At 41.9% G+C, this 21,740-nt stretch overlaps 3 protein-coding genes across 6 annotated transcripts in view; 2 read left to right on the forward strand and 1 right to left on the reverse strand.

Moving 5' to 3' along the window:
* The first annotated feature begins 528 nt into the window (after nt 1–528).
* On the forward strand, nt 529–5,875 carry zbtb8b (zinc finger and BTB domain containing 8B). Its single transcript, XM_026300981.1, has 5 exons — nt 529–620; nt 1,350–1,542; nt 1,786–2,695; nt 2,830–3,008; nt 4,391–5,875. The coding sequence occupies exons 2-5, from the start codon at nt 1,369–1,371 to the stop codon at nt 4,703–4,705; spliced, it is 1,578 nt and encodes a 525-aa protein (XP_026156766.1). The 5' UTR covers nt 529–620; nt 1,350–1,368; the 3' UTR covers nt 4,706–5,875.
* Nucleotides 5,876–8,303: 2,428 nt separating this feature from the next.
* On the forward strand, nt 8,304–21,366 carry LOC113126070 (tissue alpha-L-fucosidase). Of its 4 annotated transcripts, XM_026299861.2 has the most exons (13): nt 8,304–8,772; nt 8,865–8,999; nt 9,185–9,322; nt 9,471–9,576; nt 10,312–10,512; nt 11,061–11,251; nt 11,522–11,621; nt 11,840–11,970; nt 15,334–15,460; nt 18,946–19,133; nt 20,133–20,211; nt 20,350–20,518; nt 21,281–21,366. In XM_026299861.2, the coding sequence occupies exons 1-9, from the start codon at nt 8,432–8,434 to the stop codon at nt 15,395–15,397; spliced, it is 1,407 nt and encodes a 468-aa protein (XP_026155646.1). In that variant the 5' UTR covers nt 8,304–8,431; the 3' UTR covers nt 15,398–15,460; nt 18,946–19,133; nt 20,133–20,211; nt 20,350–20,518; nt 21,281–21,366. The 4 variants fall into 4 exon arrangements, with proteins under 4 accessions (XP_026155646.1, XP_026155645.1, XP_026155647.1 ...); XM_026299860.2 differs by lacking the exon at nt 18,946–19,133; XM_026299862.2 differs by lacking the exons at nt 18,946–19,133; nt 20,133–20,211.
* Nucleotides 17,932–21,740, reverse strand: part of dlgap3 (discs, large (Drosophila) homolog-associated protein 3) — a 42,624-nt gene continuing 38,815 nt past the window's right edge. The window contains exons 9-12 of the mRNA XM_026300220.1: nt 20,297–20,591; nt 20,117–20,208; nt 19,777–19,923; nt 17,932–19,161 (exon numbers count right to left, since the gene is read on the reverse strand). Of these exons, the coding sequence (XP_026156005.1) occupies nt 18,847–19,161; nt 19,777–19,923; nt 20,117–20,208; nt 20,297–20,591 (849 nt within the window). The 3' untranslated portion in view covers nt 17,932–18,846. The remainder of the gene's footprint in view (nt 19,162–19,776; nt 19,924–20,116; nt 20,209–20,296; nt 20,592–21,740) is intronic.

Raw genomic sequence — 21,740 nt, forward strand, 5'->3', positions numbered from 1 at the left:
GTGTCATAGGACTACAGTATGAGACAAGAGTAACCATACTATAGAGCAGCAAATGAATGCTGGCACCACTGTTTGATGTTATACCTAATAAGCCAGAAGTCTGTGTTAAAATGAGTTCAAATTCAATTTCTACTTTAAATTAATGAAGAATTTAACTTAAATTCAATCAGTGCAGCATACAATTGATGTAGAATAGTTAGACCAGAATTTTAAAGAACACGCAAATATTGATGAAATACACACAACTCTGCAAATAATTCATAGGACAGAAATATTTCAGTGGAAAATATTATTTTGTCTGAAAGAACAATACTCTTTTGGGGCCATTCTGATTTAGACTTTGCTGGTAATATTTCAGTATCTATATACTTTTACTTATAATTGAATATTTTTATACTGTGAAATTACTTCTTTTATCTTATTTTTTCCTCGGATTTCATAAACATTGTGTTGTCAACGCCATCGACGTAAAGTGTACGTAAAATCTGTACGTGCTGTGCGTCGACCGCTGATTGGTTAAATGAAATACGTCACTTATCTGACAGCGGAAGATGTTTGTTAGTGTGCCTTGCTAATCTCTACCTTTGTGTTGTGTCACGTCTAGACGCATAAATACACAGGTGAGGCAATATTATATGTCCTTTTTATCCAATTGTTTGTCAGCCTTCTTCGTGACGTGCAGCCAGTGTTGCTGCTCTGTTGTGTTTGTTAATCGACAACTTTTTACTCGGCGCTAGCAGCGCAAGCTAGCAAACCCGGAGTAGAGCTATGGTTGTTAAGTTACGGTACTTCTCTGTGTTTGTCTCTAAGGTTTGAGGTTGTACGGTTAGCTCCCACTCCTAGAAACCGGGTTTAGAGTCCCGCATTTTTCGGACTATAAGTCCCAGTTTTGTCACTACTCTGGCTTGTAGTGCGACTTATCCACCGAAGCGATTTATATATGTTTTTTCTGTTCAACAAGGCCGTTTTAGCTAAAAGCAACTAACATCCCGGTGCAACACATACACCAGAAAGTATGGTATTTATAGTTGTCTAATCTCAGGAGTTAAAACTGCAAAAAAAAAAAAACAGAAAAAAAAAAAATCCCCATGTATGAAGAATTTGAGATTTTGTTCAGTAATTACCAACATAAAACAAGTCACTGAGCAAGATTCTTTTGTTTCTGTTACCTATTTAGGATTAGTATTGTAATAGTATCATCTATGCACTCTAAACAAAGAAATCACCACCTGAAAAAGAAACACCAGGTCATATAGTGTATAGGTAATTCTGAATTGACATAGCAGAGCCAAAACCAACCAAACCAAAATTCACACAGCCTTTGTTTGTCTGCTGTCCATTCCTGGCAGGGCCCTCTGAGCTGTAGACATGGAAGTGCCTTGCTACCTGCCCAAACTGCTGTTTGAGCTCAATGAGCAGCGAAAGCGTGACTTCTTCTGTGACTGCAGCATCCTCGTTGAGGGCCGTGTCTTCAAGGCTCATCGTAATGTGCTGTTTGCTGGGAGCGGCTATTTCCGGGCTCTTTTGGTTCATTATCTGCAGGTAAAGGGAACGGATATGTGTTTTATTTTAGTGGGGAACAAGTGTTTGGCATTTTAAAAAACAAATGCAATTAATTAGTTAGGATAATGTATGTGTTATTGTATTTTATTTTCTCTGATGCCTTAAGTTATTAAATAAACAAACTTTCTATGCAAGCAGAAGAAGAATCTAAAAAATATGTGAGTGATGAATAATAGCAATATTAATAAATCCTGATTATGTCTCTCAAACATTTCTTTTCAGGATAGTGGTCAGCGTTACAGCACAGCATCACTGGACATTGTAACAGCTGATGCTTTCTCAGTTATCCTGGACTTCCTCTACTCTGGCCGCTTGGCCCTAAATAGACGCAATGTCATTGAGGTGATGTCAGCAGCCAGCTACTTGCAGATGACTGATCTGGTCAACTTCTGTAAAGGGTACATACGCTCATCTTTGGAAATATGCAACAAGGACAAGGAGCAGAATGCAAAGAAGGCAGATCAGGCACAGGATGGTGTAATGGGTCCTGCAGACAGTGGTACTCCTGCTGCAACAGTCTCCAGTGGTGCAGACGCTGCAGAGCCTCATTCACTGGTTGCAGAGGCAGATAGAGGGTCAGATTTAGGTCCAGAATCTGTGACCCGAGCTAGAACTCCCTTGTCTATTCCTGTTACCACCCCTCTGGGCACCAGCAGGGATATGGACAGCGATTATCATTCCAGGGGGGAGTTTGCATCTGGGAGTGAAGGACAGAAGGGGCACATTGATCAGACAACCTTATCATCCTCGTCATCTTCCACTTTGACCCCAGAGCTAGTGAACCCTAAGATAGAATACGACCCTGATGAGGAGCTTATGGAATCCCCTGAAACTAAAGACATGGCCTCATATCCTGGACCTTCTCTGCACAATCCTCAACATAGCAGACTTCTTCCACCAAGTCCCTCACCCTCCAGTGAGCGCTCCCCCCTGGGATACAGCTCTTCCTTCAATGCCAGGCATCTGATAGAGATGCTTGCCAGAGGTGAAGGTCCCAGTTCTCTGGGAGTTGGGCAGCGCTTTAACCAAGGACTAGGTAACAGCACAGGAGGAGGCAGAATGGATGAAGGTCTGGGGATTGTGGGATCTTCTATCTTGGAGATCCAGTCTGATTGGCTTGGAGAGGACACAGGTAATTAGCATTATCAGACTAAGGTGATGCCTCAGGCCTATAAAAACACATCTTGAAAAATCTTGAAAGTTCCACATTTTGCTGTACTCTTCTATTCAGGAGATTTGAATTGTTATACTCTGTTACCCCTACAGGCGATGGCTTGGTAGTGCCTGTGAAACTCCACAAGTGCCCATTCTGCCCATACACTGCCAAGCAGAAGGGCATCATGAAGAGACACATACGCTGTCACACAGGAGAGAGGCCCTTCCCCTGTCCCATGTGTGGCAAGAGGTTCACAAGACAGGAGCACCTTCGCAGCCATGCGCTCAGTGTAAGAACTCAGTGTAGCTGTGACTGCAGGAACATCAGTCTTGTTTTTAATATGTTGCACCATCTAACTTGGTCATTTTAAGTCTGAGGTAGTTACTGATAGAAAACAATTATAAACACTAATGTGGCAAATTACAAAAATGTGTGCCTCATTGACCGTGTGTTTAGTAGTTAAGTCTGCTAATTATGTAACCTACTCAACAGAAACCAAAAATTTTATCTTAGTTATTGACAGTGTTGGGGATTAATGCATTACAAAAGTAATATTACTGTAATATGTTGCGTTTTTCTGTAACACAGCAGACTAATGCAATACTAATAATACTCCCTAAATTATCACTCATGCCTGGGTCGGGCTGGGCGGGGTCAAATTTCAGGACTTCCACCCCTGGATGGACATACTCCCATTATTTTCAGTTTGTCACAGAAAAGGACAAGAACGTAATAGACAAGTTCAATCTATGTGAGACACCGAGGGAACTCTACATTGAGAAATAGCACAACCTTCATTGGATGTATAATGGATGAATGTATTATATTTTAGTATACTCATACTTCTGTTATTTTGGTGAAAGGAATTCAAAATACAAAATTAGTATAATGCATTGCAGTTCAGAGGCAGTAATATTGTAATCTTGCTGTCAAATGATGGTAAATAGTAATAACTTGCCCCACGTTAGCTATTTCATTTTGCAGTTGCAGTAAGTGCTTGTTCTGTTGTTAGTACTGTAGAGATGTGGCATTTACAACCTATTGCACTTTGTCAAGCAAACATGGTTTTGAAATGTAACTATTAGGGTTTTTATGTTTTTCATTTACCAAATACTGCTTAGCTGAGTCAATGGTAACCTAAGGAAACCCAAAATTAACAACAACCCATATGCTGACAACTCATCACAAACAACAGTTTGCTTGTTGAGAATAATTTTAAGTTAAATTATTAATCTTGAGGCCCTGCAATGGACTGGTGACCTGTCCAGGGACACCCATGCCTTTCACCCAAAGAGAGCTGGGATAGGCTCCAGCAGATCCCTGTGACCCTAAAGAGGACTAGATAATGGATGCATGAATGTTAATCTTGATTCATGGCTGAAACTCATTTTTAGTAAATACCATTGCACCCTCATTGTAGTTTACAAATTAATTTCTGCATTTTGTAGAGAACGGTGTAATCACTAACACAGAATGAAGATATAACAGCCAGTTAATTGCTAGTGGTTCATTGTAATGGTTCCGAGTTAAATTGGGTTCTTTTTCCCTGTTGCTTGTGTTTTGATCGCATTGAAGGAATTATAATGTAAGTAAATCTTTTGGTTCATTTGTTGTTGTTCACCAGTAATCTATGAGCACTACTCGGTTTCTCACTGTGTTAACCATCCACAGGTCCACAGGCAGTACTGGCCAGTATCTTGTAAGAGCTGCAGGCGAACCTTCACTGGATCCAGTGTTTCCCCAGGACTCAGACGCTTTGGTATCTGTGAAAGCTGCAACTGTGTGACCACCACTCATGATGATTCCACCCCTGTTCATGCCACCAGCCAACCACAACCTATGGAGCGTGCAGACGGGGGCGCAGACTGGTCCAGTTTTATGGATGACGTAGATGAGGTGGAGGTTGGCAGAGTGGAGGACTTGGTGGAGAAACAGATGCTCGAAAGGCAGTTGGTTGTCTGCAGTGATGTAGGTCACACATTGTGACTTTTGTAACTCATTGTACTCAGTGAAGAAACCCATCCTGCTGTGCGTTTTATCTACAGCCATACTGTTATTGATGTTAAATTATTACTGTAAGATGATATTATTTAATGGCCCATTTGTAACAGGAAAATGAGTCCCTTGAATGAGCGGAGATACTGTGTGCCAATGATTTGCCTGACTGCACATAGGTTCAGATTTTCAAATTATTATGCTCTTTAATTTCCTGCCATTGCGTTTGCACAGTTGATTAAATCCAAATCTCTCTGTATGTGCTGTACATTACTGTAAGAGCTGTAGTTTTCTGGATTTGTCTGATATAGCTTGCTACATGTTTCAACATAGTTTATTCCAGATCATGGTGCACACATAAAAGGACATTTGTGGGTATTGTTGTGATAATTGTTGTGTAACTGAGGACATAACTGTCCTTTATCTCAGCATGCCTGTGTATTTATGTGCTCATAGATTCATTCACCTTAATGTATGTTTATTTCTCTGCCGCTTGACAAGTGAATCGTGTGATTAACCTGCAATACTGTACTGATCCAAAAAATGTCCTCTGACGCCCTCTAGTGATTGAACCTCTACAAGAGAGTAATGGTAATTTTTTGTGATATCAAATATTTGCCAGCAGTTACTGAATTCAGTCTTTGGTACATGTAGGCTATGTACTTTATAGTGGTACAAAATTTGAACTAGTATGAAAGTTACATTAAAGCCATTTCTCTTACATTAAGAGGGCAGCATAGAACTGTTATGTTCAGGTATCCTACATGCTGTAGATACACAGGTAGGGTCCTACTACATCAAATTCAATTTACTTCCATTATTCCGTTAATATGTGTAATTTCTCTGCTTTTGATTGAACCTGGACCAGTCTGGATGCCAGACCTTTGGCCCCAATGGTTTGATGAGGTGAAGATATACAGTTTTTGATCAGGATACCTGTGGTGAAGTAGTCAAAGCCTCTGGGGCCAGGTATGGCCATCAGCTCAGTCTGTTCCTGGTACTAACGCATGTTGTCCTGGTGTCATTAAAATGTGCACAGCTGTAGCTATAACTAAGGGTTTTGACTTCAACCGGATATTTTCATTGTCACTGTTTGTTCTGCCACAGCCACACCTGCAACAATAATCTGTCATTATTAAACATATAATGAAAGGAATACAATTGTTATGTGTATCCACTAATACTTCTCTGTGCCCCAGCATAAGTCTGTACCAGTCTTTAAATGAATGGTACCACTCCCTTTCCTGTTGGACACAAAGCATCTAGATTCAAGACCTGATCTGGTCTGGTTAGGGTTGGGAAGCACCTATGGAAATTCTACCCTAAGAACACTAGGCCATGCAGTTTTCGTTTCAGCTTTATGTCTGTTTAATTGATTTGCCACAAAATGTGTACTTTCTGAATGTGTGTGGTACTGTGTAAGTGTGAGGATTAAAGTATTACTTACAATGCACTGAGCTCTGAGAACTCACTTTCTCTAGGTACCAGACAGAAAAGCCATATCCTCAGATACAGTAATTATATCTACAGCGCGACATAGACATTTTCATCTGAAGATCTTTTTTGGGTGCAAGGCTCAGACAATGAGGGAAAATCCTGTGTGGGTCATTTATAATTCACCTTCATTAGACAGGACAGAAAACAGACATTGTTTTTTTTTGTGCAGCAGCACGTGGTGTAACTTCTGCCACTGCACGTGTGCCTTATGATTTGTGTATCTGACGTTGCTTTTATAACAAAAAATGACACTGTATATAATTGGAAGTATGCGGAGCCAACTGAGGAGGGCGACAATACGCTGTCGTTGTGTGAAGTGCCAAACACCACAGAAGAAGATTTTTTTTACGACTTTTTCTTTTCAGCAGAAAGCGAATATAGGTGGCGCGTCCCTCCAGCTGTTTCTCTGCCCGGACCCAGGGGACACATGGGAAAGTCGAGAGATTTAAGTGAGTTTGAGCGGGGGATGATCGTGGGAGCCAGACGCGCCGGATGCAGCATCTCGGAAACCGTGACCCGGTTGGGGTTCTCAAAGACCGCAGTGTCTCGAGTCTACAGGGAATGGTGTGAGAAGCAGAAAACCTCCAGTCACCGGGGGTCCTGCGGGAGGAAGCGCCTCGTCGACGAGACCGGCGAGAGGTGGATGGAGAGGATGGTGGAGGCGAACAACCAGGCGACGAGTGTGCAGATCCAGGCTCTGTACAACAACAGCAGCGGGCAGGAGAAGCCCATCTCTCTCACAACCACCCGGCGGACCTTGAAGCGGCTGGGTTACAGCCGCAGGGCTCCCCGGCGGGATTCACTCGTTCTGGCCGGACTGGAGGCTGTGGCTGTGTACACACCCAGCCCAAAACAGCTGGACACCTCCACGGACCTTGAGTGCAGGGACGAGGATCCCACGGACTCAATGAGCCAGCCCACAGAGGACGCACTTTGCGCCACGAACAGTTGTGCGGACAACCTGGATCTCCCGGAGCCGTGGATGTGAAGGACCGGACACCTTAGTTCAGAAAGACTGGGACCCTGGACCCCGGATTTTGTTACTAACAGATCTGTCTGTACATACAGAGTTATGTACATACAGAAAATCTAATATATCTACAGTTAGAGAGTGTTGGGGGACAAACACAAAGACATGAAAAAAAATCTATGTGCATAAAAATAGTGTTTCACCTTTTTGTGCCTCAGCATAGGTCTTTCTATGTGTATGACTGTGATCTGATACGTTCATGACAAACTGTCCAGTGTTTTGCAGTCAGTCCATTTTTTAAATGTAATGAATATAAAGTACAGAGAGAAAACCTTTGCTCAATTGTTGGCTTCAGAGGAGACAAGTCAAGGTCTACAGGTCTACAGGCCTACAGGTCCAGCATCTGTCCAGGATGTTGTTGCACATTTACAGCCAAAGAATAAATACACACAAAACCTTAGACTATCAGATGGTAAATTTCTCCAGCACATCATTAATCAGTGGAAATAACCAACACATTAACACAGTACTTCAGTACTTCAATTCCCACGCCCCCAAAAACATCTCCCCAGGGAAGCACATCCAGGCATCATTACTTTCATTAACACCTCCCATGCCACTGTGTTGTAGTCCTCAGTAGAGGCTGTGCAAAGAAAAGCACAGGGGCTGTATGTCTCTGCAAACTGATGTCATAAGGAGGGGGTTAGTTTTGAGCGTAGTGAGGAAGGATGGTGATGTTCTGTCTAGGCTGAGATTTGGGCACACAGGCAAACATCCAGGAGTCACAGTGTGGTGATTTAGATGGCATGTTTTTCTGGGTAAAATACAGAAGTGAAAGGCAAAGGGGTGAATGTATTTCTGTCAGGTCCAGCAGGGAGGAGGAGGAGAGAAGATGATGAAAAAGTGAAACTCATTCATTACAAAACATCGTGTAGAACCTGTGATCAGACAGAGAGATGTCATTTCCTGTTTGTCCCAAAAACACAAACAAACAAAGTCCTCAGGGTTTTAATGAATCCTCTGCAACGTGAGCCGATTAAACACACTGGTTTCAAAGATAACACTAGGGGGCGATGGAGGTCCTCCTGCTTGCAACTCGTCTTAAAAACGAAGAAGAAGCTGATTCACGTGATCAGTCATGTGATGAGCAGTAGTTCAGCTGAAGGCTCAACTAAAGGGGAAGTCTGCGACATCTGGGGAGACATCTGTTTGGCTCAGCTTGTTTGTGCGCCCAGCAGGAAGACGTCACCATGCTCGCTGTGTCTGTGTTGGTCTTTGCTGTTGTTGGTCAAACGGCGGCTCGGTACACCGCCGACTGGACCAGTCTGGACGCCAGGCCCCTGCCGACATGGTACGACGAAGCCAAGCTGGGGATCTTTCTCCACTGGGGTGTGTTTTCTGTGCCCGGGTTCGACAGTGAGTGGTTTTGGTGGCACTGGAAGGGCCAGCAGCCTCCAGACCCCAAGTGTGTCAGCTACATGTCGAAAAACTACCCGCCCGGGTTCAGCTACCCGGAGTTTGCGCCTCAGTTTCACGGCCAGTTCTTCGACCCGGAGGAGTGGGCGGACATTTTCAAGGCCTCAGGTGCAAAGTGAGTGATTTGTTTGACTAATGTCATCACGACAGAGAAACGACAGCCCCACTGCCCGAGTGTGTCTCACTGACGGCTCGTCTGATTTGCAGATATGTCGTCCTGACCGCCAAACACCACGAAGGCTTCACTAACTGGGGGTCTCCGTACTCCTGGAACTGGAATTCTGTGGACACGGGTCCTCACCGGGACCTGGTGGGAGACCTGGGAGATGCAGTGCGCAACAGGTGGGCCCAGAGACCTGGTGATTGGTATCTGGTACTTCTGAAAGTAAATACAGGAAGAAGGCATTGATTGGAGGAGTGTTGTACAACCGGTCCTGCTCATGTGATATTTTAGCTGCAGCTTTTGGATCAGCAGAGTCTGACTTTATGTTGAAGTTAGGTCATCAGCTCGATGTTTTCTTGTTCAGGTCTTTGCACTATGGGCTGTACAACTCTTTGTTTGAGTGGTTCCACCCTCTCTACCTGACTGACAAGAAGAACAGCTTCAAAACTCAGCTGTTTGTGATGCAAAAGCTGCTGCCAGAGCTTTATGCCATGGTCGTAAGGTTTGTAGCCCTTTAATTGCTTATCAGCTGACTGCACTTCTCACATGCTACTGTCACTTGCAGCCTGGTGTAGATAGACCTAGTTTTATTGGCGTGCACCAGCATGTCAGCAGTATAACTTAACCTTTGTCTTCGTGTTGCCCTGCAGGTACAGACCTGAGGTGATCTGGTCTGATGGGGACTGGGAAGCACCTGACACCTACTGGAACTCCACCCAGTTTCTGGCCTGGCTCTACAATGACAGCCCTGTCAAAGTAAGTGTAGTCATAACAAGGAAGCAACACGTGATAGTTACGCCTCCCTTCTACATGTCTAAGGGGAAGAGGTTAACATATACCATTTACCTAATAGCAGCGTACAATGCTTTATTGTTTTCATTTAACGAAGCAGTGAGAGCATAATTAGAACACACACGGTGCATAAAACCTTATGGTAAAGGGTGCTGGACAAAGGGAAAGTAGAAAGTAGTACGCTTCGAAGAGTGAAACAACTCGTACATTTAACTAGTCACAATCAGCGAAGCACAAAAACACTGAGCTCTAGCAAGAAGCACTAAACTCTAACAGACCATCAGCGTCAGCCAAATATGAGAGCACTGCAGACATTTACATGGAAGAGTCGCACAATGCACATGGTGACAGAAGGGTGAGCTGTTCACACTAAATACCGGCCGCCCAGAGAACCGGATCTTGTCTGTGTTTATAGCTGAGTTTCGTGGGGTCAGCCGAATAGAAGAGAGCCAAGCTAGAAGTGACTTGTAGCTGATGTGGGCCTCCCATCACTGCTGCTGTTGAATCAAAGAGAGAGAGAGAAAGGTGGAGCAGAACACCCGCAGCACAACAAACAGCTGTTGGTCCTTACAATAATTGTTCACTGAGCAGGATTACTGATGAAGGCAATATGTTTTTGTTTTTTTCACCTAATACATTCTACAGCTAAGTGTTTTGCTTGGTCGTATGCAGTTTTCAAATGTGTCTCTCTTGCATTAGGATACTGTTGTGACCAATGACCGATGGGGAGCCGGATGTTCCTGTAAACACGGTGGCTACTACAACTGTGAAGACAAGTATACTCCAGGCCAGCTGCCAAAGCACAAGTGGGAGAAGTGCACATCTGTGGACACGTTTTCCTGGGGTTACCGTCGGAACATGAAGATGAGTGACTTGCTGGACTTACCCACCATCATAGCGGTGAGCATGTGTGGTACTCGATGAGCAAATCTGTACTGATAGCTGGGTTGTTTTGCCTTTGAATATAGCTCTCGTACCTATAGAATAGAGGCCGTTTCTGCTCTTCTGCAGTTGTCCTGTAGTGAGTAGCTGCACTTTCTGGTGTCCTGACTTGGACACATTTGTGTAAATTGGTAAAACTGATGTCTTTAAGAGACAACTGTATCTGATTTGTGATCACTACTTTTGTCTTTTTTCTTCTCTAATGTAACAACACTGCCACAGCTTTGAATGTAATTTAATGTAATCCAACATAAAAAGGGAAATGTTATTTAAATCATTTAGTGTGCTGATCCAGTCACGTCTGTGTTACATCTGTTTGGTACATGTTTACGTGTGATTGTGTTGCCATTGTCCAAAGAAGACTGACCACAACTTAAGTGAAGATCACGATGGGTTGGTCAACTTTAGGTCATGTATTGCTCAGTTCAGTGATGTTAATACTGTGATGATCACAGTCCTAGTGACTGATTATCTGGCTCATCTGCCTGCTGCTGCTTTTATAACAGGACCTGGTTCAGACTGTAGCTCTGGGAGGTAACTATCTTCTGAATGTGGGCCCCACACCTGATGGGACCATCCCCCCTGTCTTTGAGGAGAGGCTCAGGGGTGTTGGCGCCTGGCTTATGGTCAACGGGGAGGCCATCTACGCGACTAAACCCTGGAGGGTTCAGATGGAGAACAGCACCATACCAGTCTGGTAAGTCAGAGGGACAACTGAATCTCAATAATCCACAATTGGGATTTTGCATTTTCTGTCATTACACCTAGGAGCAAAATGTCCCAAAATCTGTGTAGAAGCCATTTGTACCTCAAAATTGTCCTTGCCAAAGCCGATCTCTTTTTTGAGAGAGCTTAACATTTGTAGGCTCGTGAATAAAATGAAACAGCTGCTTTGATCATGTTTAACTGACTGATCCAGTATTTTATATGCAGATTATTCATAATGGTATTATCATCATTCTTCTAGGTATACAACTAAAGGGACCACTGTCTATGCCATCCTAACAACCAGACCTTCCAAATCCACTGTAAAGCTGTTGGAACCCAAAACATCAGCAAACACCCAGGTAAAGGGACTGAGACAATGTTGTCTGTGCTGTTTTTACTGATTATAAAAACTCAGCGGTGAAAAAAAGAAATGTTACATGCAGAAACACGTTTAGGTCTTTAAGTTGTGCTACCATGCACTGTCCATAACATGACATTTTACAGTCAGTTTGGCGTCAGTTTGTGGAGTATAGCGATAATAAAGAAGCTGAATTTTTCATTTTTGTCTCTTGTCCAGGTGACCTTATTGGGGAATCCTGCACGCTTATCCTGGTCCCCAGTCCGACCCGATGGCGGCCTTACTGTGCTTCTGCCAGAGCTGCCTCACATCCCTGCTCATGCCTGGACACTCAAACTGGACAATATACAGTGAGCCATAAAAACCAGAAGTGTTCATCTTCTACAAAGCTGAATATTTAGAATTTGTTTATCTCAGGGTTTCAGACTGGATAAGGGGAAATCTGCACACTGTGGTTGAAGGGATTACACTTTGGTAACAGATTTTTATTTTTGCTAAAATAAAAGAATCAAACACTCCTCGATATTTCTTGATCAAGGTTAAACATGAAACTGACTTAATTGTTTTTTAAATGATTATGGATGAAAAGCAGAATCTCAACTTCTGCTGGTGTTTTAGGATTGTGTTTTGAAAAATAACTTTAAATACCAAGCACTTTTGATTTTTTTTACTGTATGCATTTTAAATGGCAGAATAATTAATTACTTTGTCTGATGAATGTTGTCAGAACTATAAAACCTGAGATTAAAGAAATGTTGATCAAGGCCAACTTTCTAACATATTTCTTGCAGTGCTCTGAGACTGTGGTTTCTGAAACACTAAAATACCTTCTAGTAGTGTCAAGGTGCACAATTCTCTTACTTTATGGCATTTTAAGCTTGTCAATCACATGAGCTAATAGATCATTTTTTGACATTACACGGAATAGCCATGATCGGGAACATGGTAACTTCTGGATGATTGGACTGTTTTGATGTACTGTACGGCACTTTTATTTTCAGCTAGTGCCTCAGCGTGACATTCACCGCCCACACCAAATTTTCTTACTAACTGCTGACCTTTGATTGTAACCTAGTTCTTCTCGTACCCTGAGGCTACTTCTGCGTCTTGTTAAATCTCTGCCGGACACTTTATAGGCTGCAGTTCTTCACCGCAGCTAATGTCTGAGCAGACAAAAATATCCTCTGAATGTGTCAGTGTGAGTTAAGACCTGATTGGGAAGAGGATATCCACAGCGTTTGTGCATTTTTGCAAGTGCTAAATTATTTTATACCCTTTTTTTTAACCTTTAATAGGTGTGTGTTTGGTATTTGCATTGCAAATTTTTACAGGCAGAGAGACAAAGAAAATGGAAATTTTATTATACTTTTTTTTTTTTCTTTGACTTCTGCTTTGCATTTTTAATGGGTGTCTGCACTGCAGAAATGTCTCTATACTACATTTAAGATATGAAGCAAAGTTTTCAGTGAATTTAAGAAAAAAAAAGATTCAGATTTTCTATAACATACTTGAGGTTTCTCTCCTGCACTTAAATAATTCGATAGTCAGAAAATCAACACAGAAGAAAGACAAAGGAGACACAGCACCCCTTATTTAACTGGCTAAAATAGCTTTATAATAATCATATTAATAGTAATAATATTAGCCATTAGAAAATGTTTTAACAACGTGGACAGTGTTACATTCTGTGTTAGGGAAAACCACGTCACAGTGTGCCATCTCTCTGGGTTTCAGCGCTATTAGACGTGCTCCTTCGACACATCTGGATCCGTAAAACATACGGGATCAATAAATAAATATTCATGTACAAAATGAGAACCACAACACAACAAACAAAATCATGATTTACACATTACTGTGCACACACTCAACTGCCATCCAGCACAAATTCAGACTGCATCTCCATGTCACTGGGTTTTTTCCCAAGTGTCTTACGTACCCACTGGTGGCATTATGAAGCAAAGTTCATATAATATGGCACCACTATTGCTGTATGCTCCATTCAGTGATTTTTGTAGGAGACAAAACAAAAGCATTTAATGTTTCTATATACAATATACTGTCTTGGCACTGAATCAGATGTGTATAAAACAAGAGAACTCAAGGATAAAGCTGAGCTTAAAGACAGAAAAGCTCGCTGTATCCAACCCGTCTGATTAAAAATCATGGTGGTCAGTGAGGAGGACAAGAAAGACGAAAGAGGAGAGAGTAGAGAACGAGGAGCTATTTAGGTTTTGCTACATTATAGAGTAAAATACAGAGTGGAGAGTCTGTATCGGCTTGATGTCCTTGTTATTTTCCGTCTCTGGCACAACTAAGAGTTCAGAGTGGAATGAAAGAAAGTCTTATGTTTGGATCTTCCATTCTGCCCATCTGTTCAATGCTTACTTTCCTCTTTTGGTGATCTCTCACTCCTCACAGGAGTGTCCATCATTTATCCCAGAGAAAAATGTCTTCCCAGAGTTATTGTCAGTTTGCTTTTCTTCTACTCCAGCTCCTTAGTAGCAGCGATTTAAGACTTGTCATCTTAGATTAAACTATATTTTTTTTGTTATTGAACACAAGACTCACCCTTGAATATAGAACAGTGTCTACCCATAGAATATAATCGACAACACCGTTTATAATAATGAGAGTGATGGCAATAATTAATCCTTTTAATGACAATAATTGTATTAATAATAATCATATTGTAATAACAATATATGTAATAGAAGATCAATGTCCATTGGCAATATGTATTTACAGTTTTGTAAACGTGACTGTGGCATGGAATTATGTTTTTGTTAATTACATAGTAATTGCTCAGTTGTTTCTGACCCACATGGTTACTTGTGTGTGCACTGTAAAGCAACATTACAGTGTTAATACACACACACACATCCACACACAAAAAGACAATTACATCTTAGTGTTAAAGGCACATTGGAGTTTCAGTTACACATCTTTGGGTGTGAGCTGCTCTGGATGGAGAGGGAGGTAAAGCAGTCTAGGTCAAAACAATCTTTATGATTTTCATGAAATCAGACCCCATTTTTGATAATATGTAAAGTTTGCATTTTTTTGGTAAAAGTTGTTTAATGCATTTACATCCTGCAATTGCATCTCTGTATAGTACTTTTCATTATAAGTGTCAGACTCAGTAGTTTCCAGTCTTTACCTACACACGAGACATTCACAGGCATGTGATATTAATATTACCAGATGGGATTCCACAATTAAATGACGGTTCTCAATACACATGTGTATCTTCAACAACCATTTAGCAAATATATATATTGAGCACAGTAAGATGCTGCTAATACTAACCCAACATTTCTTACTGCTGCTCATTAGTTGAAAGTTTTCAGCTACTGGAACATCCAGCGCAAAATATGATCATATTTTTACCACTATTGTCAGTGGATGTTTAAACTATTGCTGGGACTAATTGAACATAACATAGCAGCCATAGCTCACAGCTAAAGGAACTTAGCCAGAAAAAAATATCTCAACGGGTGGCTTTATTTTTTCCTCCAGAGCAGCACTACCTCAAAGAAATGTCAAACTAAAACTCAAATCTGCTGCTACAACATCCTTACTGCTCTACCTTGTTGCAGATGCACAGCACACACACTCACACACACACACACACACACACACACACACACACACGTTGGCTACAATTGAGCTCTTACTTCAACCACCACTTCTCTTTGCCTGTGTCTCTCCAGTCTCAAAAAATGGCTACAAGAGAACCTGGGCCTGTATTTTCAGGGTTCATCGGTTGTGTGGTGATGGAGGATCTCCTGAGGACAGAGGCCTGGGTCGGGGTTGGAGACACTGCTGCTAAAAACTGAGGTACTCTAAGTTGACTTGTCCATCCGCCGGTCCACGTGTGGTTTTTGCACTTCCAGAAAGAGGCGAAAGAGTCCATGTGGTAGTCTGTCTGGTGTGACTGTTGTTGAGTGTTTGGGTCATGTTTGTACAACTAAACACCCCTGCTGTTTTTAAGCTGAGGCCCCTATATTTATACTGTGCAGAGAGTAGGACACGTATGGGTAAATAATGAACAGAAAGTATGGCAATCACAACTACCAAGAATGTGTTTACAATGGACCTGTTTCAAGGCAAGGTGGCTGGCTAACACCTCAACTTGAGATAAAAAATATAGACGAGAAAGTCAACGAGAACTGAATAAGTACTAGTTGCTACTGTAGACAAGTCTCCAACAAAGACTCTTAGATTCCTGGTGTCCCTCAAGGCCAACTCGTAATGGAAAGACCTTGCCATCCCTCTCCATGTAGGTTTGAGGATTGAGGGTTGAGTCAAGAGTCCTTCACAGTGGAGTAACAGTATAAAAGCAGGTCTTTGTGCTTTGTTTGATGAGGGCTGTGTCAAATACCACTGAGATGCTGAAGTTTGAGGGTAGCAGAGGAGAAGGGATGAGGGGATAAAAGGCTGCACTGCAACCCACACTGCTGCAAACACGACGTCTGACTCTCAGCCCTTTTTTCATAGATAGGGCAGATTGTTTTACACTGTTACAAGTCAAACCGTTAAGAGTCACTTCAAAACGCTGATTGCTGTTTCGAAGTTGCCAGTTGTCACTGTCCTCCAAAGGTATCATCTTTGTACAAAGAACTGACTCAAAGAACTGCATTGTAAAATCTTGTCACTTTTTTCAAAAAAAAAAAAAAAAAATTATAATCTACAAAATTGTCTTTCCTTTTATCGGTCAATATGAAATTCATCTAAATGTCAAAGAAGGTCTATAACACATGCAATATTAACAACAACAAAATCTGCCAGTCTTATGTGTGTATTGCAAGTGAAACTGTGAGAGATTGCATGTCAGTATAATATAAACATTTTCTTTAACAATATTCTCTGCAGATTTTATACTTTTCTATTTACATATTCTTCTATAGGTGCTGTAAACTGTGTTCAAAGGAAACCTCCACATATAGCTGGTTAGGCACATGTAGTTGGTTCTAAAGAGGAGATACAGGGAGAGGATACAGCAGTATATGTTGTTAGAACCACAAACATTTAGACAGTAGGCCTACGAAGGAACATACTTGGCAATTACCCCTCATGCCAGTTATACCCTGTGAATCTGACCCAGCACTCACAAACTGAAGATAATAATTATTTGAAATTCTTTTTCACATGTACTGAGTCTGGATATGCCACACAGCTGTAGTATCACACAATGCTATAATCTATCATAATAATACTGTAGTATTTCACATTTGATATATGCTTTTTTGTACATTTATTGTACTCAAGTCTCCACTAATCTAGAAATGTAGATTATATTATAAAATATACATCTTCCATTAAAATATCCCATTTTACCAACACGTTCCATCCAAATGTTAGAAAAGAAATAAACAGGTCATGCTAAAGGATTCTTATATTTTATGTTTTTTTTTTCTTTAAAATGGCTGATTTGGACTTTGTAGTATTCATTGGGCTTCATCACGTCCCTTTTGACTCAAACACGCATATAAGCCTATACTCAACATCAGTACAAAATACTTAAATAGGAAATTTGTGTTTTGACGTAAATTTTAAATAAGATCCTTTGAAAGCTTTCGAAACTTTTTGTTAATTGGAAATACTAGATGATTTCAGGAAGTAAAAAAAAAAAACTAGAGAAAGGGAAAGGAATGTATAGTGCAGCAAACATACAGTTAAATTTCATTCATAACTTTTTCTCATCAACATCGTTATCTAGTTGTTTCTTTTTCTACAGTTTCTCATCTGTCTGTTGACTCTTTGGAGAGGTTTAGGAGGGAGCTATACTGAACATGGCTCCTTTTGTTCCGTCAGAGAAATCATTCCCTCTCTCCTCAGTACTGTGTGAACTTGAGAGGATTGTACTTTAAGTTAGATGAATAGATTCTACTAAAGACTTTGGTTCTCCCTCTTTTGCTTAGTGGTTCACTATCTTGTGAATTAAGCAAAAACATCATGGGGGGGTTCACTCAAAAGGGAAGAAAGAGAAGAAAAGAGAAACATATTATGTGTCAAGGGAAAGAACTGAAACAAGTATTAAACAAAGTGATCTTCTTTCATGGCTGTTTCATCAGGGCATCTGCTAATTCCTGACTAAGGTGGAAAGAACTCTCTCCAGACCACTGCTGTTTGGGTCTTCTTATGACCACTAGGTGGTGCTATAGTCTCACAGTGACATGGGAGCCTCCTCAGTAAATAAGTAGTAAGTAGTCTTGAAAAGCCACCAAAATATATTCCTTAAAAATTCCCAGCAACCCCACCCTTCAACACTTGACATTTCAGAAAGACTACAGAAAAAGCAAATGGCTGTGATTTTTTTTTTTTTCTTTTTGTCTGTGGTGCTCCGTACCTGTCAAGCCTGTAATGCTACACTGCAAAAGCTCCTTTTGGCAGATCTGACTGTGCACACTATGTACAAATAGCATTTGCACATTTAAACAGCCTCACTGCTGAATGCTGAGAGTAGCTGATGGATAGATACATGGGACAGGAGGAATCAAGGAGAGAGACAGAAAGTAGTGTCATATTGGCTGACCAACTGCATGGATGGACAGATGGCACCTGGGTGAAAGGTGCCAGCTGTAGTTGGTTTACTATGCTTGGATGATGTTCTTTGGGGATTGCAAGCCATCTGACTTTAAGGGCATTTAAACTGATGGTGAGAAATTCATCCATGTTTATTCATGATCCGTCCATTAGTGAAGAGTAACGGACACATCTTTGTGTGATTCTACAATATAATATAGAGTTGATTCTGCTGAAAATGGTGTCCAGGATCCATATAAGGAGATTCTGTCAGAGGTTTGTGCCTGTTAAGCCCTTTTTTCAGTTATGGAGAAGTTCTAGGTGAACATGCACAGGCATGCTACTACTGTTTGAACCTCTGCTGGCTGCAGTTATAAAAATTAACTGTTGTCAGCCAAAATGGAGTAAAAGAGATATTCAGAGACTTAAAAAGGTCTGTAACTCAAATCAGCTAGCTACCATTTCACGTCTAGGCCTCTGTGTCAGTAAAGTGTCCAAATTTCAAGATACTAAAATGGCTGTCGTTGTTTGTGTGATGAGCAAAATAACAGAATTTACAGTTGCGGTAATTGAACTGATGGTAATGTTTAAGGAATTGTAGTGGAAAGAAAGCAGAAGATCCAAAACTAGGTGCAGGTGTGATTTGCAGGGGTGAGGGTAAGTGAGGAGGTGGAAAGGGAGGCGCCTCATTCTTGTCTTCAGAGTCGAGTCTGGGCTTCGGGGATGTAGATCTCAATGCTGTCAGCGCTCTCTGTGGCAGAGTTTTGCCTGAAGGAGGCGGTTCTCTTGGTCTGCAGCAACCTCCTTCTTGCTTCTGTCCTCTGACGGTCCCCAAGGTCCAGGGACTTCTCCCTGATGGGTAGGGTGTGTCCCCCTACACGAGGCACCACCAGGCCCCCTGCCCCACCTCCTCCACCTCCAGCACCCCCATCAGCAACGCTATCGGCACGGAGGCTGCCACTCACCCCTCCTGCTGGCTTCTTTGGTAAGGGAGGAGGAAGCTTCTTATCCTCCTATCCCGGTGATATTGTGATGTAAATGTTACAGATTTATTGTGTCAGGTGTTAAAATAAAAATGGTTTTGTATGATTGTGTGAAAGGGATCCCATGCAAAAAGTGGAGATATTCAGAGAAACAAAGAGAATGAAAAACCAAAGGGCAAAACCAAAAAGAAAAAGGGTGAAATTCAAGTGAGGAAGAGTCAAGGACAAAAATATTACATCAGAGAAATAAAGAAATCAACAAAAATTTCTCAGCATGCATTGCCATCGGGTGAAATAAGAGGAAATGAAATGGGAGACGAAAGGGTAAAGAAATGTAAAAAGGAGAAGAAGAGAAGAGAAATAATTGTTAGCTTATTATCAAGTGAGTAGACTAACCTCTCTAGACAATAATGCAACAATCAAGCGATCAGCTGCAGTAAATGCAGAAATGCATCTATGAAATATCTAGAGATTCCACCGTCTTGTGAGCAGATCAGCTCAGGTCCTCTTACTGTTCTGTATTTTCACAGCTTGCAAAGACTTGGAGGGCATGGCCATCTGCGCTACTGTTCTGCACACTGCCACTTTAGGTCTGGGGTGGTGCTGAAGGGAAACCAGGGCTGTTTGGGACTCGGGGCCTCTCACCTTCTTATCAGGTGGGAGTCTCCAACTAGAGTCCTTCAGCCTCTGGAGGTCCTGAAATTTGACCCTGACGTCCTCTATGTTGAGCTGAAGCAGGTCCCAAAAGCCTGCCAGATCCTGAGAGGTGGGCTGGGGGTAGGCTGAGGGGTCCTGGGTGGGCAGAGACATGTGATGGTTGACAAAGTAATATATAAAAAATAGTCAAAGAGAAAGACACAGAAAATGAATTTCCGCTTTAATGTTATTGCAGCCCAGCTACCTTTGCCTCTAGCCACAGTGAATCTCAGCAAAACCATGCAGTGCATGTAATGTCATGATTTTACAAGCAATCACACATACTCACCATACTTTGCTGGCAGAGGCGGAAGAACTGCTGGACTTTCTGAGACATGAGCATCTGGGCACTGCCAACTGCATTACGAATCAGCTCAAGAACTAGTAAGAACAACAACAGAACATAAGGGTTTTTAGAAAGTCAAAAATCATCTATCTCCAAATGTTTCTGTCCTCATTGTAAACTCACTCTCCTCTGGCAATTCGTTCTCTTCTGCCTCTCTCTCCATGTTCTGGCACCAGCTCTCCATCCTCTCCACCTCTGTCTGCAGGAGGCGCAAGAAGAACTCTCCGTCTCTCATGCAGGGCGAGGCTCGGCCCGAGTCGGGCAGGCTCCGAGGGCCCTCCAGCGATGGTGTCCCCGCCCAAGCTCGCTCTGAGGTGATGGGGAGGGGGGAGTGGGAACGTGGAGGTAAGTGGGGGTGGTGGTGGGGCCGTGGGTCTGCTGGGCAGGCCTCGGTGGTGTAGCCACTCTGGATGAAATCCTGGGATGAGTGAAAACTGTTTAAACTGCATAGTAATGGGTACTGATTTAGTAAAACCATTTACACTGCAAACCTCAGTCCCCCCTAATGACTACATGTCCTTATCACAGTGAATAAAAGAATGTAAATACAGCAACTGCATCAAATAAACCCATTTGCAGTAATGAAACAAGGTCGACCTCCACACTTTAACTCTCACACAAAGTTAATAACTGAAAGTGAAGGAGGTTATTCTGGCAAACATTATTAAAGCACAGTACAGTTGCTGTAGCCATCAATGTTGGAGCTCCCATTGAAGCCTTTTTATTTCAGTCGTCGCTTCTATCTACAGTATCTACCAGCTGATAGCAGTCTAGCAGTCAGTACCACAATAAAGAAAACAAATACACAATTATGAAAAAGCATGAAGATATGTAAGAATCCTTATTGAATTCAGCAGTAGCAGAAGGTGCTGCAACATGTCAGTAATATTCGTGCTATGGAAACAGCACTTTTTTTTTTTTTTATGCTGGTCATAAATACTTTTTACCAATAGGTGTCACTAATGAACACTATCAAATGAGGCTGGGAGTAATGAATGTTAGTGACTTGTTGATTAACAAGTTTTACTTTGAATGTTAGTCTACCTTTCAGAGTTTCACAAGATTTAAAAGAAATGTTGTGTTATGTTTCCATTCTTCTACAAGTAGACAAATTAGCAAGGCTACCAATAATGAAAGTCGCGGCTGTCCGCTGACAAATATGGATGCAAAGAGTCATTAGGTAGGTTTGACAATATTTTTAAAAAATGCTATGTACAGTAAATGTTTTCTCAGGGAGGAAATGTATTAAACAAAGGGCCTTTCTGTGTGGTGTTTGCATGTTCCCCTTGTGCTTGTGTGGGTTTTCTCCAGGTACTCTGGTTTCCTCCCACAGTCCAAAAACATGTATGTCAGGTTGATTGGTGACTCTAAATTGCCCATAGGAGTGAGTGTGAGTGTGTGAGGTTGTTTGTCTCTATGTGGCCCTGTGATGGACTGGTGACCTGTCCAGGGTGGACCCCTGCCTTTCACCCAAAGAGAGCTGGGATAGGCTCCAGCAGATCCCTAGGACGCTGGTTAAGGAATAAGCGGGTATAGAAAACGGATGGATGGATGAAATGTATTAAAC

This window comes from Mastacembelus armatus, chromosome 11 (assembly GCF_900324485.2).
Source record: "Mastacembelus armatus chromosome 11, fMasArm1.2, whole genome shotgun sequence".
NCBI classification, from domain to species: domain Eukaryota; kingdom Metazoa; phylum Chordata; class Actinopteri; order Synbranchiformes; family Mastacembelidae; genus Mastacembelus; species Mastacembelus armatus.